We start from the raw sequence: 16,980 nt of genomic DNA on the forward strand, positions 1-16,980 counted from the left end.
AGACGTCAAAGTAGGCAGGGACACCCATAGATGGACACCCAAGACCGAAAAGACAGATGAAGACCCCGGAGTAGGAAGGGACTCATCTAGAGGGACGCCCGGACCGAAACGGAGAAGTAGGCAGGGACACCCGTTAAGGGACACCCAGACCGAAATATCGGAGTAGGCAGGGACGTTTGGACTGAAATGAAGATTAGGCGGAGACACCCCTAGAGGGATACTCTGACCGAAAATGGTCGGAGTAGGCGTCGACATCCCTTGATGGATCCCTAGACCGAAACAATGGAAGTAGGCAAGGGCAGCCAAAATAGAACCTTGACCGAAAATTCCGGAGTAGTCAGGTACGCACGTAAAGTGACGACCCTGGCAAAACAAAATAAGCAGGGACACTCGAGAAGGGATGCCCAGGCTTAGGCAAGAACGCACATGTAAACCAAGGAAGAGACCAGAGCATAACATTCAACTAAAAAAATGTTAAGAAATGTTACAAACCAACTGGGCCGAATGAAGTTCGAGCAACTATAGCAAGTCAAATCCTAAATCGGCGGTCATCTGCCCAAAAAGGACCCAACTCCACCTACGCTATGCTGAAAACCAAAGTAAGCAAAAAAGCAGATAAAAGTTAGGCAAGAAAAGAACAATCATGCCCCATAGAGGACGACCCAGCCATGTCTTGAAGACTGGGATCAGGTTGTCCCTGCATGGAGCACGAACATCAGGATGACATCTCGAATCCCTATTTAGTGGATGAGCCCTCTGGCGCCGATTCAGCATCATTTTGGGCATGAAGAGCTCCATCTTCCCCAAAATCTTGATTCACGGCCTCGACAACAGGGGAAACTACACCCACTCTGGTTCAAGGGCCAAGACCTCGCCAACAACAAACTTTCTCGTTGTCGGCAGCAACTAAAAGGTCATATTGGTTCCAGTGGAAGTTTGGATTAACCCAAGCAATGCGATCACGCATTTTTCACCCTCTTAGCTAGGTGCTCTCTGGGCTCAGAACTTGCATTACGCTTGCCATATTTGGGGCTAGATCTAATTTCAACAACCGGGCTACTCCGCCCAGAGACACAAGCGATAAACTCCCTGAAAGAGGTCGGCGATGACTCCCCCTTCCGACGAGCGAGGGGCGAAGCATGTCGGCCCACATGAGATGTTTGTTCCAGGATATCCGAGGTAGAGAGTAGAGGTGCAGGTACCAGACCGACAACTTGCTCAGTCGCCCGACGAGATCAGGTCACAGGTCGAACCCCGGACGAGGGCTCGCCATGATCATCATCCAAAGATCGAGGCACTGCCTGAGCCAACGAATGAGTCACACGCACCGGATGCCCGCCCTGACTACATATTCAAAGCCGCTTCCCTATCCCAGCCAGCACGCCATATCGACTTGTCAAGGCTAATTTTCCTAAGATCTTGCCAGATCAGAGGAACCCGCTCAAGGACATCTCGATTCGGCAAAAGCCCGATCATCCTGAGTTCATCAACCGTGAACTCCATGGCGCAAGGCTCAGCAAGGCAGAATACATGCATCAGGAAGGCAAAAGGAAAGAGGGAAAGCGCAATGGTTAGAAAATTAAAAGAAAGAGGATCACTTAACAGCCCTCCCGTACCAGAGTGAAAGGTCGGAACCAGTCCCACCCGAAAAGGAAGTCATCTCTCATAATCACAACGGCAGAAGGCAGCCATTCTTTTGGCTTAGGAGCCTTAGAATTAGGGCTCTGCTCGAACAGGGACAACATCACCTTGTCCTCCTCGGAGAGGGCAGCCAAAGGAGAAGAAGCACCAGCCTTCTTGTAATCCATACCGACCCGGGGAATCCTCCAACCCGGTGGACATCTGATGTAGAAGAAGCGAGATTTGCAATCCTTCACACCGTCCAATGCCGAAAACACGGTGAGATAGTCAAGACCCTTCACCATAGTACAACAGGATCTGGTCAGGGTAGAAGTCACCTTCCGGACAACACACCTCTTGAAGACCTCCAAATAAGTGTGAGATCCCTGAAAAAATCTTCTTTTTTGAAATAGATAAATATGGAGGAGTCGCTAGTAGGTTTTATAAAAAAACATACAAAAATACAGTTAACGGATAAGGTCCCTTTTGATCCCTGGTAAGGGGATTAATCCGTCACTCCGGTCTAAACCAAAGATTGTGGATTCGGGAGTAAAGGTACGGTCAGGGAAGGTGTTAGGCACACGGACCACCCATCAAACCGACGGCCTCTACTATTTATTTATAATATTATATATTTGACGAAATTAAGACAAAGAAAATAAAATTTGAAATAAACTTTATACAATTATTTACAAGGACAAGTTTATTAGGTTAGTCAATACAATAAATAGAGAAAATAAATAAAAGACGCAATAAAAGAATTAAATGAAAAGAAAGAGTAAAGAAAAACTTATTTGATATTGGTACCCTCAGGCCTATTTGGATTTGACTATTAATGAATTTCGACTTTGCCGTAAATTATTGGCTCTTATGCGCTTATATGGAACTGGAACAAATTAATGTGAATGTGTGGTTTGATATTGAAACTGGGAGTATAGAATTATGGATCTGGGTTTTGATATGTGACGTTGTTTGTGTCTATCAATCTCGTGCTCTTTAAAATATTGTTATCCGTCTGACTAAAATAATTTTCCCTTGTCGGCCCCCTAATTTGTGAGGCGGAGTCAAGTATTTATACTCCCTCCTATTCACTAAGATGTTCCACAATTCCGAAAATGGCAAATTCACTAAGTTCTTCCACTTTCCTTATTAGTCTATTATTTGTGGTTTTTATGACTTGTGACCCCACATTCTCTCTCTTATTTTCATTTTCCTCCATTTTCCACCATAAATCTCCGTCCTCTTAAAAACTCCCTAAAAAGTAATGTAGAAGATCATAGTGAATTGAAGGGAGGACTAACTTGTATTGTTAGTGTTTCACATGCCTTAAAGCTGCAACAATCGTCCAACTCTATCTATTACTTCATAGATCCATCTCGTAGGACTGTAGGTACTATATTTTAAGCTTGTATCACCTAATGCAATTCGAGAAGCAAGTGAGAGAGTAGTGAGAGAAAACTCTCTCAAATAATGAAAAAACCTAAAAAAAGAAAATCAATAAAAAGAAAACTGCTTAAAGAAAAATCAAATATAGCTCTTCATGCTCCATTTCAATCGTCATGTGCTCCAAGTACTGTAATCATCTCTCTGCAATCATCACAAACAAATCTCGATTTTTTTGTGCATCATTCTTTTAAATCCATCAATTTTCTCTATTTTGAGGATTTTGGTTTTCAGATCTTCATTTTTTCTAGTTCTATTCCCTCTTTTGATTTCTCATCATGTTCTTGGAGGGTTCTACTAGTGGAAAATCTCAGAAATGTACACTCTTTTCAATTAAATTGGAAGTCGAAATTGCTATACCATGGTTTCGAGTGGTTATCTCGTTTCTGGTGTAGCGAGGTTACTTGCTTTGCACTCGGTCTGCGGCTACTCGAAGAAAAGGAGGATTTTCAATCCGAGAAGGGAAACATTTTTTTGGTTTCCTCGATTTGGGAGGAAACTGCAAACGTCAACATTCCGATTCCGTTGACGGTTGAAGACCCGATGAAACCAAGCCTCCTCCATTTATTGTTACTTATAACAGTAAATTTGAGACACCCTTTCGAGAAAAGAACCCTGTTTTTGTGCTTCTTGGAGGTTTCTTTTGAGGAGGACAGTTTGGGTTTTAGCTCTTGTTGTAGGTCTCCATTGTCGGATGTAAGTTGTCTTTTTTTCGTTATCTTGTCCGATTTTGGGTTTGTATTCTTACTGAATCCTCCCTTTGTGCCTAGTCCATTGTTTTCTTTATTTGTGGACATTGATTTGCTCTCCAATCTAGAACAGGAGAGCAGTATCCAGTCTATTGTCTACATTAAAGAGACTTTGGACATAGGTCCTCCCAAAGCCAACTTTTATCTAGCAAATTATTGTTGCAATAAGCTTATGTTTTCTGCTTGCTTAACCATCTTGTCAAGATGGTTTTTTGTTGATCAAGGAGTACCTTTGTCCAATTCTTCTACTAAACTCATCCTTTGTTGCTTTGATGTTATATGTTTTGACAACATCTTTTTGAGTGTTGTTGGTGACATGTTTGACACTCAAATGTGCTTTTTTTTCCCTTTGTAGGATTTAGTGTCATCTTTGATGATTTCTATACTTCTCTTTTCGATTATGTTTCAAGATGGTTGGGTAATAGATCTCTAAGTGATATTTATCGCCTTGATTGTCTTTTTTGTTGGCCTTTATTAGCATTCTTTACCTGTTTTGATGAGTCCTCTAACCATCAAATTGGGTCTCGGTTTTGGTTTAGATACTGGCCTCATAAATTGAGGAGGGTAGACTTTCAATTCCTTGTTTTTCGTAAGCTTGATTGGGTCATTTTGAGAGGGGTTTTTTTAGCCATGGGATTCATGTTCTCACATTCTTTTGACAGATTTTTAGCCTGTCGCTTTGCTATAGGTTCCAATGGAAAGATCTTTTTAATTTTTGGAATTGATGAGATTTCTCTCTTGGATAATCTTATGGTTAACTGTTGGCAAATTTTAGCATTTGTCATCAATTATAATGAATTTTGTGACCATCTAGTTTGTGCTGCTTATTTGTTTAGATTTTGTCTTGATAATTTAAGCAGTGTAGAAATTTGTTTCTGTGGTTTTCTTAAGCTTGTTTGGGGCCTTGTTATCCCAGTTAAAACCAAACAAAGTTTCAGAGCTCTTATGTATGTGTTTACAATCCATCATATTTATAACATTGCACATAATCATTGTTGGTTACAGTTGCTCTTTTCTTTAATGAATTTAGCATTATGTCACATTATAAAGTCACTTATGCACCAGTTCATCTTTCACTTGCACTTGTGCTGTGGGGAAGTTTCTAAGGCTTCGTCTGAATACAATTTGGTTATCCCAAATTTTTCAATAACCAATGGTGTCGGGTTTTATCAGCGGCATGGAGGTTTTACTGAACTTTGTCTAAGCAATTTGGTTACATTTTTTAATTATCTCTTATGAATATTGCTTTTTGGAATGTTAGGGGTACCAAAAGAAAGAATTTTGCGGAAGAACTTAATTTCTTTAGCGCGTCAAATGGAATTAAAATCTTAGCTATATGTGACACTAAATCGTCTTCTAAACCCGAACCTTATCTAATGGCGAGTTTTGGGTTTAATAATTGTGATTTTATTCCTAGTACTGGCTTATCAGGTGGTATTTGGTTATTTTGGAAAGAGTCTATCTCAATGTCCTTTTCGATAAATGTCACTTTTAAGTCGAATAGATTCATTGCTTGTGAAGTGTGTGACTTAACGAAAAATGTGGTATTTTGCCTTATTTTTGTTTATGCTCCTGCTCAAGCGGCTAAAAAAACGGACTTTTGGAATGAATTTCAAAACTTTATACTTGGTCTTGATTTGCCTTTCTTTTTATTAGGCGATCTTAACGAGATTAAGAGTCCTAGTGAAAAAGAAGGGGGTGCAACGGTAACGAATGCGCGTTGTATGAGATTAACTAATTTTTTAAGTAATACAAATTGCATAGATCTCCCTTTCTCCGGTAATATTTTTACTTGGAGAAAAAATAAAAGTGGCCCTGAAAATGTTTTTGAAATACTTGATAGAGCCTTAGCGTCTCCTAATTGGCTTAGTAGATATCCAAACATGCAGTTTGTGCATCATGCTTTCACTAGCTCCGACCATTGTCCTATCTCTGTGAAGTTCCATGACCAAGTTCATAAGAAAGCCTCTTCCTTTCGATTTGAACTCATGTGGACCCTCCGGAATGATTTAAGTAAAATGGTCAAAAGTTGTTGGCAATATCAGTTTCAGGGATCTTATATGTTCTGTCTCTCCCAAAAATGCAAATTGCTAAAACAAAAGGCTAAGAAATGGAACCAGTCTACTTTTAGAAATGTTTTTAGACAACTTTCAATTGCTGAAAAAAAATTAGAAAATATTCAAAATCAACTAGGCACATCTCTTGTTACCAATTTAGAAGTCGCGCAATTGAGATGGTTGAAAAAGCGGGATGCACTCCTTGACTATAAACGTGTTTACTGGCAACAAAAAGCTCGTATAAACAAAGCTAATTTTGGAGATGATAATACCAAGTTTTTTCAAACTCATGCCACAATTAGGCGTAGTAGAAATGGCATTAAACAGTTTATTAATAAGGATGGTGCTTGTATTACTGATCAAAACCTCATTAAGCAAGAAATATCCGAGGAGTTTAAACTTAGGTTTGCGAAAATCATCTTTGTAATTTCGACAAGAATGAGGATTTTAAGTCTATTTGTGGATTAATTACATTTAAGATAATGATTTCTTACAGGTAATATTAGTAGGGAAGAGGTTAAACAAACAGTGTTTAGTTTAGCCGCAGATAAATGCCCAGGTCCCGATGGATTTCCTGCAGAGTTTTTTCAAAAATACTGGGATATTGTAGGAAATTCTGTCACTAATGCAGTGTTAGCATTTTTCCATTCTGAGAAATTACTAAAAGAAATCAATCATACTTTCATAGCATTGATTCCTAAAATTGAAAATCCTCAAACGGCAAACCATTTTCGACCGATTAGTCTTTGTTCAACAATTTATAAAATTATTGCAAAAATCTTGACTAATCGTCTTCGAAGTGTCTTGCATAAGATTATACACCCGTTTCAAGGTGCCTTTACACCTAATCGACTCATTCAAGATAATATTCTTTTAGCACACGAGATTTTCAACTCGTTTAAACGTAAAAAGGGAAAAGGAGGTTGGATTGCAATCAAACTTGATATGGAGAAAGCATACGACAGACTAGAATGGAATTTTATCGAGGAAACTTTTAAGCAAATGGGTTTTAATGCTAAGTGGATTTCATGGATTATGGCATGTATAAACACTGTTTCTTACTCAATGTTAGTAAATGGAACACCGGGAGACGTTTTTAGACCCACTCGAGGTATTCGACAAGGAGACCCACTTTCGCCATATATATTTATTATGTGCGCCGAGATTTTAGCAAGATCTCTACAAAAAAATAGTGATGTTAGCTCTAGTGATATAGGTATTAGAATTGGATCCGGGGTGGAGAAAATTCCGTTTCTCACTTTTGCGGATGACACTATCATTTTCGCTAAAGCCTCTAACCAGAGTTGTAGAACTATTAAGTCTATTTTAGATAAATTTTGCACGATTTCCGGATAATTTGTTAATTTTGACAAATCCACTTTTCAATGCACTAGAAATATTGAGCGTTCTCTTCGTGAATCCTTTAGAGGCATTCTTCATATGAATGAGGAAGCTCATTTGGGTAATTATTTAGGACGTCCTATAATTGATAGCAGAGTGACTAGAAATACTTTCGAGAACATTATTCAATCATCTTGCACTCAATTATCGAAATGGAAAGCGAATTCTCTATCTCAAGCAGGTAGACTAGTTCTTGTTAATGCTAATTTAGCCGCGAAGGGAACTTTTCAGATGCAAAGCTTCCTCCTCCCTTCATCGATCCATAATAGATTAGATAAAATTAATAGAGACTTTCTTTGGAATAAGAATCCTTCCCAACATTCTGCTAATTTGGTTGGTTGGCATAAAGTTTGTCTACCAAAGTCGGTTGGTGGTTTAGGAATTAAATCTTCTGAAGCGGCTAATAAAGCTCTTCAAATGAAACTTTTATAGAAAATTCTTATGGATAAAGAAAATATATGGGTCAAAGTGGTATCTAAAAAATACTTAAGAAATTGTTCACTCTTTGATCATAAGCCTAATTTAGCCTCTTCTTGGAAATGGCATAAACTAATGAGTCTTCGGACTCTATTTAGAAAAGGATTGAGATGGCAGGTAGGTAATGGTAGCAACATTAAGTTTTGGTCTGATAATTGGGTTTTTTCACACCCACTTACAAGCAGTATGGTTGATGATGATAGTAACCGTGATCCTAATCTTTTGGTTAAAGATTTCATAACCTCAGACAAGCAATGAGATATTTGTAAATTATCCATTTTAGTGAATAACGATATTGTTAATCAGATTACTAACATTCCAGTGCCACATAATGATATTCCAGATACCCTCATTTGGGGGTTGTCCGTAGATGGAAATTTCTCTACCAAAACAGCAACTTGGTCAGCGCAAGGTTTGTTCGATCAAGCTCTTGACAAATGTGAATTTCATTGGATTTGGAAATTGAATATTCCTCCAAAATTGAAATTTTTTCTTTGGAAAGCCTGTGTTGACGGCCTTCCAACGAAAAGTAGACTTCTCAAGAGTCATATTGATGTCCCACCTCATTGTGCTCTGTGCAACAATCCTATTAAAAACAAAGATCATTTCTTTTACGAATGTCCCTTGATTGGATCTGTCATCCAAAACCTGAACATTATTAGTTTTAACGAGTTTTTGTCAAATTATGATAATATTACAAGTCAAAGTTTTCTAAAGAAACTTAATCATCTCAAAGATTTAATTCCAAAAGATGATTTCATTAAGATTATTTTTATTTGGTGGAATGCATGGTTTCATAGAAATGACATTATATTTAATAATGTTAATTTAAGTATCAACAAACTTATTACTTTGTGTAATAATAGCATTAAGACCTGGAATGTGACTAGATTTAAGGATCTCAATAATCCCGAGATAGAAGAGTCAGCTAGAAACAACTCTAGTAAGGAAGAAATTTGGTGGGAAAAACCTAGAAACGGTTTCCTAAAGCTAAATTTTGACGGATCAAGAATAGAAGGTAATAAAGCTTCTTTACGATATTCTATAAGAGATCTCAATGGTAAAGTCGTTTTGTTGGGAGCAAAAAAGTGCGGATCCAATAGTATCCTTGTTGCGGAAGCTCTCGCTTTAAAAGAAGGTATTTTAGCAGCTAAATACTTAGGAATCTCAAAGTTAATTGTGAAGGGTGATAATTTATGTGTTATTAACTCAATTCGAGGTACTTGGCAAATTCCTTGGGAAATTTCTAGTATTATCAAGGATGTGAAATTAGACCTTCATTTTTTCGATGAAGTGATAATTAAACATTGCTTTCGTGAAGCCAACAAGGTTGCTGACATCATGGCTACTATTGGACATTCATGTCCAAATCTTTCGAGGTGGTTTGATAGCCGGTGGCTTCAACTTACCTCCCTCATTCGAAAGGATGAGATAGGTTGGTCCTACCCTAGAGGATCAACCTAGTTTCCTTACCTAATAAAAAAAAAAAAATCACCTAATGCAATTCCCTTAGAATACAAACACCCAACTTTACTTACCCGTATTTATTTCCTTTGATTGATTTTGATATTTTCTTGTCTTCCATATCTTGTAGTTAGAGCTGGCAATCGGGTCACTCGGGTCGGTTATGGGTCGGGTCAAAGCGGGTCGGGTCATATCGGGTTCGGGTTGTGTCGGGTCAATTTGTTCTTCAGTTCGGTTCGGTTTGGGTCGGGTCGCTATCGGGTCGGGTCAACAGTAAGCTTGGTTCGGTTCGGGTCGGTTCGAGCTATGTCGGGTCAATATATGGGTCGGGTCATGTTGGGTCAAAGTATTTAATCGGGTCGAGATCAGTTCGGTTCGGGTTTTGGTGGGTCGGGTCATGTCGGGTCAAAGTATTTAATCGGGTTGAGTTCGGTTCATTTCGGTTTTTTTGTGGGTTAGGTAAAAAAGTTTAATCGGGTCGAGTTCGGCTTAATTCGGGTTGGTCGTGTGTCGCCGTGTCAGGTAAATTATTAAGTCGAGTCAAAACACCTGATCATTTGCGGTATGACTTTTGACTTTGAGAGGTAGGCCGGTGTGTTAGTCTTTTAAGACTTAAATTTATACAAAAGCTAATTATTTGACTTAAGGTGAGCGATTTTGACAAATCCTGTATAGTGATAATATGGATAACACAATCAAGCAAACGTAATGAGCCATTAACGTGGCCGTGTTTAATTTATTTCATTTATACACACATTTATAAAAGTAAATTAATAACTTTACTATTGATTCTTAAGTTGGTCTCCTATTGGGTAACTTTACATTAATATAGTGTAAAACAGATCCAAATATAACACTTCATTACTTTTCCCGAGTACTTGTAAATTGTAATCTTGACAAATCTCAGCAATTTTGACAAATCTTGTATAGTGATAATATAACGTCACTAGCCTTTAAGAAAGGTTTAACTAAAATGAAACAATGAGCGATTTATAGGATCGAGATTTTCAAAACTAGTCATGATTTAGCCAACCCTCGTGTATTAATATGATGAGATATCGTAACTACAATAGTCATAACTGTTCAATTATATTATTAGATAAATCTTATGTTTTTTCTATACATATTACATTTGATATTAACATTTTTAACGGTATTAATGTACATGATAACACAATCAAGCAAACGTATCAAGTCATTAACGAGTAAACAACCAAACATTACTATAAATATGTTAACTCCATTAACGTAATCGTGTTTATATATTTCATATATACACACATTTATAAAAACGTAAATTAAGAACTTCATTACTTATTCTTTAGTTGGTGTTTTGTAATGTGGCTTACTGACTTTACACTAATATAGTATAAAACAGATCTAAATATAGCACTTTCTTACTTTTCCCCAGTGACCCAGTATCACTGTTAGAGTCACTGACGAGTATAACGTTAAAAATGTTATTATTAATCAAATTTAAATAATTTTTTGTGTAATAACTAATAACGGCTTACATAAGTAAAAGTTGAAAGCGAAATTGAAAATGAAAATTGAAAACGAAAAGTTTGAAGTACATATATTTCAATATCTCATTTTAGCGCAAATTGTAAATTGAATACGAAAAACGAAAAATGGAAATTTGAAAAATTGAAAAATTGAAAAAATGAAAATGAAAATTGAAAAAATGAAAATGAAAATTGAAAACGGAATGGAAAATTGAAAAGGGAAAGTTGCCACAAACACAACCTAATTTCATCAAACACAAACCTAATTTCATCAAACACAACTTAGCACGCCGCACGCCGCACGCCCGCAATTATCTTCTTCTCTTCCTAGTTCCTTCATGCGATCTCAACCTAAGGTACCTTCTAATTCTCCATCTTACTTTTTAATTTTGTTGTTGTCTTGATTATCACTCTCTTTTTTGATGGAGTTTAAGTTAACCATGAAAATCGAGATCGGTCTCGTTGTTGTCTTGCTCATTTTGTTATACATATCGTTTTACCTATTATTTGGTTATGTTAAGTTGTAGTTTCTCAGTTGTGCTTTAAGTGATAATTTGATGCTTAGTTTTGGTTCAGATTTGATGAATTTGTCTGCAACGATCTTTGAACCGTTTCATCTCTACATTTACTAGAATTTCAGTGAGATACATAAGTATAGAATAACACAGTTACTGAGATCCCCACTTCCGTGCCTACTAACACGCCTACCCCTGCTACTGAGATACCTTCTACTGAGGTTACTGAGGTTTTTGGCCCATAATATACTTAAGGCCATAACATACATAAGTATAGAATAATACAGTGTTCAGATTTTACGAATTCTGTTGACTTTGAGATGATCAGATTATGTGCTTACGTTTGCTTGTATGTTAAACAATCAGTTCGTTAATTTTCTGTATGTTAAACAATCACTCATGTACTCATGTACCCAGGTGATTTAATGTTTTCATGGTGTTTATTTGGGAATTGAAGTCAGATTCTTGCTGCCTAGTACTAGTTGTTCCCCACAGATTTTAGAATTTACAAACTACATTACAATCAGGTGCTGCAATTTTAGCATTCTTGTATAATGTCTAGGTGCTGCAATATTATGTCTCCAATCTCCATTTCTATGTCTATTGTCCATTTAAAGCTAACTCGTCCTCTGATCCTTCACTTAAATGCTCAGATTTGTTCAATACTTATATTCTTATCTTCTTCATATAACCATGTTAAGTTAACTTATTTGTCTCCTTGAACCCTTTTCAGTGATAGTCGATGGATCTCTATGAGATTGCTCTTGCTCAACAAAGAGGTACTAATGTAACTATAATCATATCTCGTTGTTTAATTTTTATGTTGTTCTTTAAGTTGTTTTTGTGTAAAGCAAATTCCTCAATTAATTATCTTTTTAATTATCTTAAATGCAGCCACGTCATCGCAGATTTGTATTACTTTGTCTAATCCCACAGAGAATGAACCGCAACCTTCTACGCCTTTCATTCCACCGCCTATTCTGCCTAACTACCTCGTTCCTGATCCTATTACACCTGATCAGGGAGTTCCTCTCCAAGAGCCTGACCAACCTATGTTTCATCCAGTCACCAAAGAGAGACTATATCCGGTTGTTTTCGAGGAAAATTTTGGTAAGCGAAAAAGAGGTGCTGATATTTGGAAAGAATATCTTTTTTACAAAGACGTTCAAGGTAACTTGTATGCTGTGTGTGCTCACTGTCGTGATGTTGCTTATAGGGCAGAATCTAAGTATGGCACTTCTAATGCCAAGAGACATATTGATGGTTGTGACAATTTTAAAAAGAATCATGTTTCTCCCTCTAATACTAGGACAACAGAGTATGATCATAAACTATTTTGTGAAACTTTGGCTGAGGTGATGCATGGTTATCCATTTTCGATTGTTGAGCATAAAGGCATGAGGAAAGTTTTTAAAGTCCTTAATGAGAATGTGCAAACGGTGTCCAGGAATACCATTAAAAAAGTGTGTATTTCAAAACACATTGAGTTTAAAGAGATGCTTAAGGATTTGTTTTCTACGTTACCTGGGAAAGTGTGTCTTACATGTGACATATGGACTGCTTGCACGTCACGTTCTTATCTTACTCTTACGACACATTATGTCGATGTTGGTTGGACTTTACGTTCTAAAGTGCTGAATTTTTTCCATTTTGCACCTCCACATACCGGTCTTCAGATATATAATACGTTGTATGAGAAGATTAAGGAGTGGGGCTTGGCTGATAAAGTTTTAACAATGACTTGTGACAATGCATCTAACATGGATAACATGATAGGTCATTTGAAAGCCTCTTTGCTGCAGAACTTGCCCTGTGATGGGAAGTTTTTCCATGTTCGTTGTGCTGCCCATATTTTGAATCTTGTTGTTCAGGAAGGTCTAGATGTCATTGAAGTATGTGTAAAAAAAGTTCGTGATACAGTGAGATATATTGATGCTTCTGAAGGTAGGCTTATTAAATTTTATGCTTGTGCTCATCAATGTGGTCTTGCTTGTAATACCAAGTTGTGGTTAGATGTTGCGACAAGATGGAACTCAACCTTCTTGATGCTTCAGAAAGCTTTATATTATAGGAGAGGGTTGGATCTTTATGGGTCTCAAGAGACTGCTTTTCAACATTGTCTCTCATCCCTTGAATGGTTGAAAGTAGAAAAAATTTGTGAGTTATTGGAACCATTTTATGAAATTACTACCCTTTTTTTTAAGTTCGGATTATCCTACTTCAAACTTATATTTTTACAATGTTTGGGATATTGAGTGTATTCTTCTCTCATCGAAAGTTGATGTTGATCCTCATATTTCTAAAATGGCAAGTCAAATGTATGAAAAGTTTGACAAGTATTGGCGTGAGTATTCTATGGTTATGTCTTTTGGTGTTATACTTGACCCGCGATATAAGTTTGATTTTGTGCGCTTTGCTTTGAAAAACTTGTACGGTGATGATATAGGCATAAGAATTGCCAATGAGATTTATGTGAAATTTGTGGAGTTATTTAAGCATTATAAGAGTAAATTCCCTCCCAATCAAGGTTCAGCCAGTACTTCTACTTTTAGCGAGTCGTACCCTACCTCTAGACCAAGACGCTCCACTTTAGATGCCTTTGATGCAAGCTATGGTGCTGCGGGTAGGGATGATGAGACTGAATTTGAGTATTATTTTCGAGATGATAAAGTGCCGCGAAAAGAGAAGTTGGATGTATTAGGTTATTGGAGTAGAAAAGTGAACATGTTTCCTGTTCTCTCTTCTATGGCAAGGGACATATTAGCTATACCCATAACTAGTGTAGCATCCGAGTCTAGTTTTAGTATGGGTGGGAGGATCTTAAATAAGTGGAGGAGTTCCCTCTTATCCAAAAATGTGGAAGCTCTGGTGACCACTCGCAACTGGTTGTTTGGCTATGAAGGTAAATTTTTAACCTTTGTAAATAATTTATTTATCTAGTTTATGTAATGTTTAGTTGCTTAACTTTATTACACTTATTTTTTTAATTGGTTATGTAGAATTGGATGAAATTGGAGTGGTTGTTGATGACACTAACTCAGATGATGAGGAGATAGCATAAATTTAAGTTACACAGTAAGTAAATCTCTTCATACTACTATTCATATAGCCATAAAACTAAATGCCTAATTGTTTTGTAATGTGCATATTATGTATGGTTTTTACTCTTGCTTGCCCTTTTTCAGTGACATTAGCATGGGTATGGGCACATGGCAAGCATGAAGTATGGTAGATTACACCTCCAGGCTCTTTTGATTGATTGTTATGGGCTGCTCTTTTGCTATAAAGCTTACCGGAGATTGTTAAACTTTTACTGGCTACCGTTTTTTAGTGTTGGAAAATGTATAGGCTGGCCATTTTTGTGATGGTAAATGTATTGACACTTTGACAGTATTACCAGGATAGCTAATTGCTATTGTTTTGCATTTGCTTCTCAGATGCTTTGTGATTAATTTTGTGCTTATCGTAGCAATGTAGGCATGTAGCCCTGGAGCAAGTAGTTGTGTAACCAACAATATTAATATTAGTTTGTGTTTAATGAATGATGATTTGAGGATGACAAGTTTTTGATCTTTACAATGAGTCAAATGGACGTGGATTTTTAGTCTTATGGACACGCATTTCTAGTTTATAGGACATGAATTTTTAGTCTTCAATAAACGGAAGATGATAATTTTTCTTCAATTAGATAATAATATATTTGTGTTGAACAATAATTCTTACAAACGATATGTTGATATACACTTTGAAATGTTAAGTATGTTAAGTGAGTTTTGAGGTTTTATGGCTAAGCAATATTGTCGAGTAATAACTTGCAATTCTTAATTTTTTTTTTTAAATACAATCAGAATATTGGTTACACCAATTTGGGTCGGGTTGAAGTCGAGTCGGTTCGGATCGAGTCGGTTCGGGTCATATCGGGTTGTAAATCAAATCACGGGTCGGGTTGGGTCGGGTCGGGTCAAAACGGGTTGTACACTAACTCGGGTTACAAGTCGGGTCGGGTTGGGTCACAAGTCGGTTCGGTTCATTCCATTTCGGGTTATATCGGTTAACAGTTGACCTACGGGTCGGGTCGGGTCGGTTTCGGTTCATTGTTTTTTCGGGTGTTATCGGGTCGGTTTTCGGGCAGTTCGGGTCGGGTTACTCGGGTCGGGTCAGCTTTTGCCAGCTCTACTTGTAGTCCAAGACAAACACAGACCATATTGCTGGACTATTTTTTTTCCGTATTGGTTTTGGGCCAACATAACTCATGTGAACGGTATAATTCAAGTAATTTGACGAAAAAATATAACTGTTTATTGAAATGGGTAGTAATAGAATGTCGCTCTTTATGGAAGTTTTTTATGTGATTTTACTGGTTTCTCGGAAGATAAGCGTAAAGAGCCGTTAATTATGACATTATCAATTTTCACTTAGTCACTTAGTTTTAGCCTCATCATCGGGTATCCGTAAGGCTAGTAGACAATTTTGAGGTGTCTACTAAAGCCCCCACTTTGACCGAGTCTGAGTAAGATGAAGGTCAAAGTAGTCCGGTCGGGACAGATAAAGGATAAGAAATATACCTGGGCTTCTTATATTACCTGTCTGGATTAGTTGGAAACTGGAACTGGCTTAGCAAAACTTTGTTTAACTAATCCGGGATAAAGCTGGTAAAACTTTGTTTCACCATTCTGGCAACTGGCATGGCAAAACTTTGTTTCGCCGGTCTGGAATCTGGTACAGCAAAACTTTGTTTTGCTTGTCTGGAATCTGGATTAGCCAAATTTGTTTAGCTGGTCTGGAATCTGGTATCTAACAACTGGTATAGTGAAACTTTGTTTCACTGGTCTGGATCTGTAAAAGCAAAACTTTGTTTCGCTTAAGGGTGAACCTGCAAAAATCTGATTTCACAAGCTCGAATGCGTGTTAGGGCCCACCGACCGAGGAATTCAAAAATTTTTTTGAAAAGGGATTAGAATGTAAAATTTGATTTTACAAACTAGGATGCAAAATTTTATTTCGAAAAAAGGTAAGTTCAGAAAATTTTATTTTAAGAACTGAAATGCATGTCAGGGTCTGCCGACCAAATGATTTGAAAATTGCAAAATTTTATTTCGCAAAAAGGCAAGTTCAGAAAATTTTATTTTAAGAACTCTAAATGTATGTCAGGGCCTGCCGACCAATTGATTTGAAAATGCAAGATTTTATTTCGCAAAAAGCCAAATTCAGAAAATTTTATTTTAATAACTCAACTGCATGCAGGGCCTACCGACCAAGTTCAATTTCAAAATTTTATTTCGAAAACTGGCTGTATTTGAAATCGCAAAATTTTATTTTACAAAACTGGCTAGAGAATTGCAAAATTTTATTTCGGAAATAGCTAAGATTGAATATTTTTGACATTTATTGATATTGAAATATGTATAATTTTATTTTACGAAAAAAATGAGACTTTATGAGAAAGTTCCCACTTTGGATGAATCTGGAAGATGAATGACAAAGTAGTCGACTGAGGGTGGTTAGTGACAAATATATGACGACACCTAAAATGCAAATGCTTGTCCTAGATATAATGTATGTATGATGAATGCAAATCGGGAGTTTTTTTTTTAAACATTTGAATTGAAATTCTCTTTTGAAAAGATTTTGAAAAAGATGGGGTCTGACCCAAATTTGATCTAAGTAGAAAGACTGAACACTGACTGATTATTTTTACTCTGTAAGTATCTCTGGTGTGGAGATTTTGCATCATTTTTACTTGACCTAT

At 37.0% G+C, this 16,980-nt stretch overlaps 2 protein-coding genes across 2 annotated transcripts; both read left to right on the forward strand.

Moving 5' to 3' along the window:
• Window positions 1–5,188: 5,188 nt before the first annotated feature.
• On the forward strand, window positions 5,189–11,476 carry LOC141629195 (uncharacterized). The gene is made up of 3 exons (XM_074442234.1): window positions 5,189–6,218; window positions 6,366–6,980; window positions 11,385–11,476. Exons 1-3 carry the CDS (start codon window positions 5,189–5,191, stop codon window positions 11,474–11,476), a joined length of 1,737 nt encoding a protein of 578 aa, XP_074298335.1.
• A 2,059-nt stretch (window positions 11,477–13,535) lies between these two features.
• LOC141629196 (zinc finger BED domain-containing protein RICESLEEPER 2-like) lies at window positions 13,536–14,292 on the forward strand. Its single transcript, XM_074442235.1, has 2 exons — window positions 13,536–14,133; window positions 14,231–14,292. The coding sequence occupies exons 1-2, from the start codon at window positions 13,536–13,538 to the stop codon at window positions 14,290–14,292; spliced, it is 660 nt and encodes a 219-aa protein (XP_074298336.1).
• Window positions 14,293–16,980: the final 2,688 nt, after the last annotated feature.

The sequence above is a fragment of the Silene latifolia genome, chromosome Y (genome assembly GCF_048544455.1).
Source record: "Silene latifolia isolate original U9 population chromosome Y, ASM4854445v1, whole genome shotgun sequence".
Classification (NCBI taxonomy): domain Eukaryota; kingdom Viridiplantae; phylum Streptophyta; class Magnoliopsida; order Caryophyllales; family Caryophyllaceae; genus Silene; species Silene latifolia.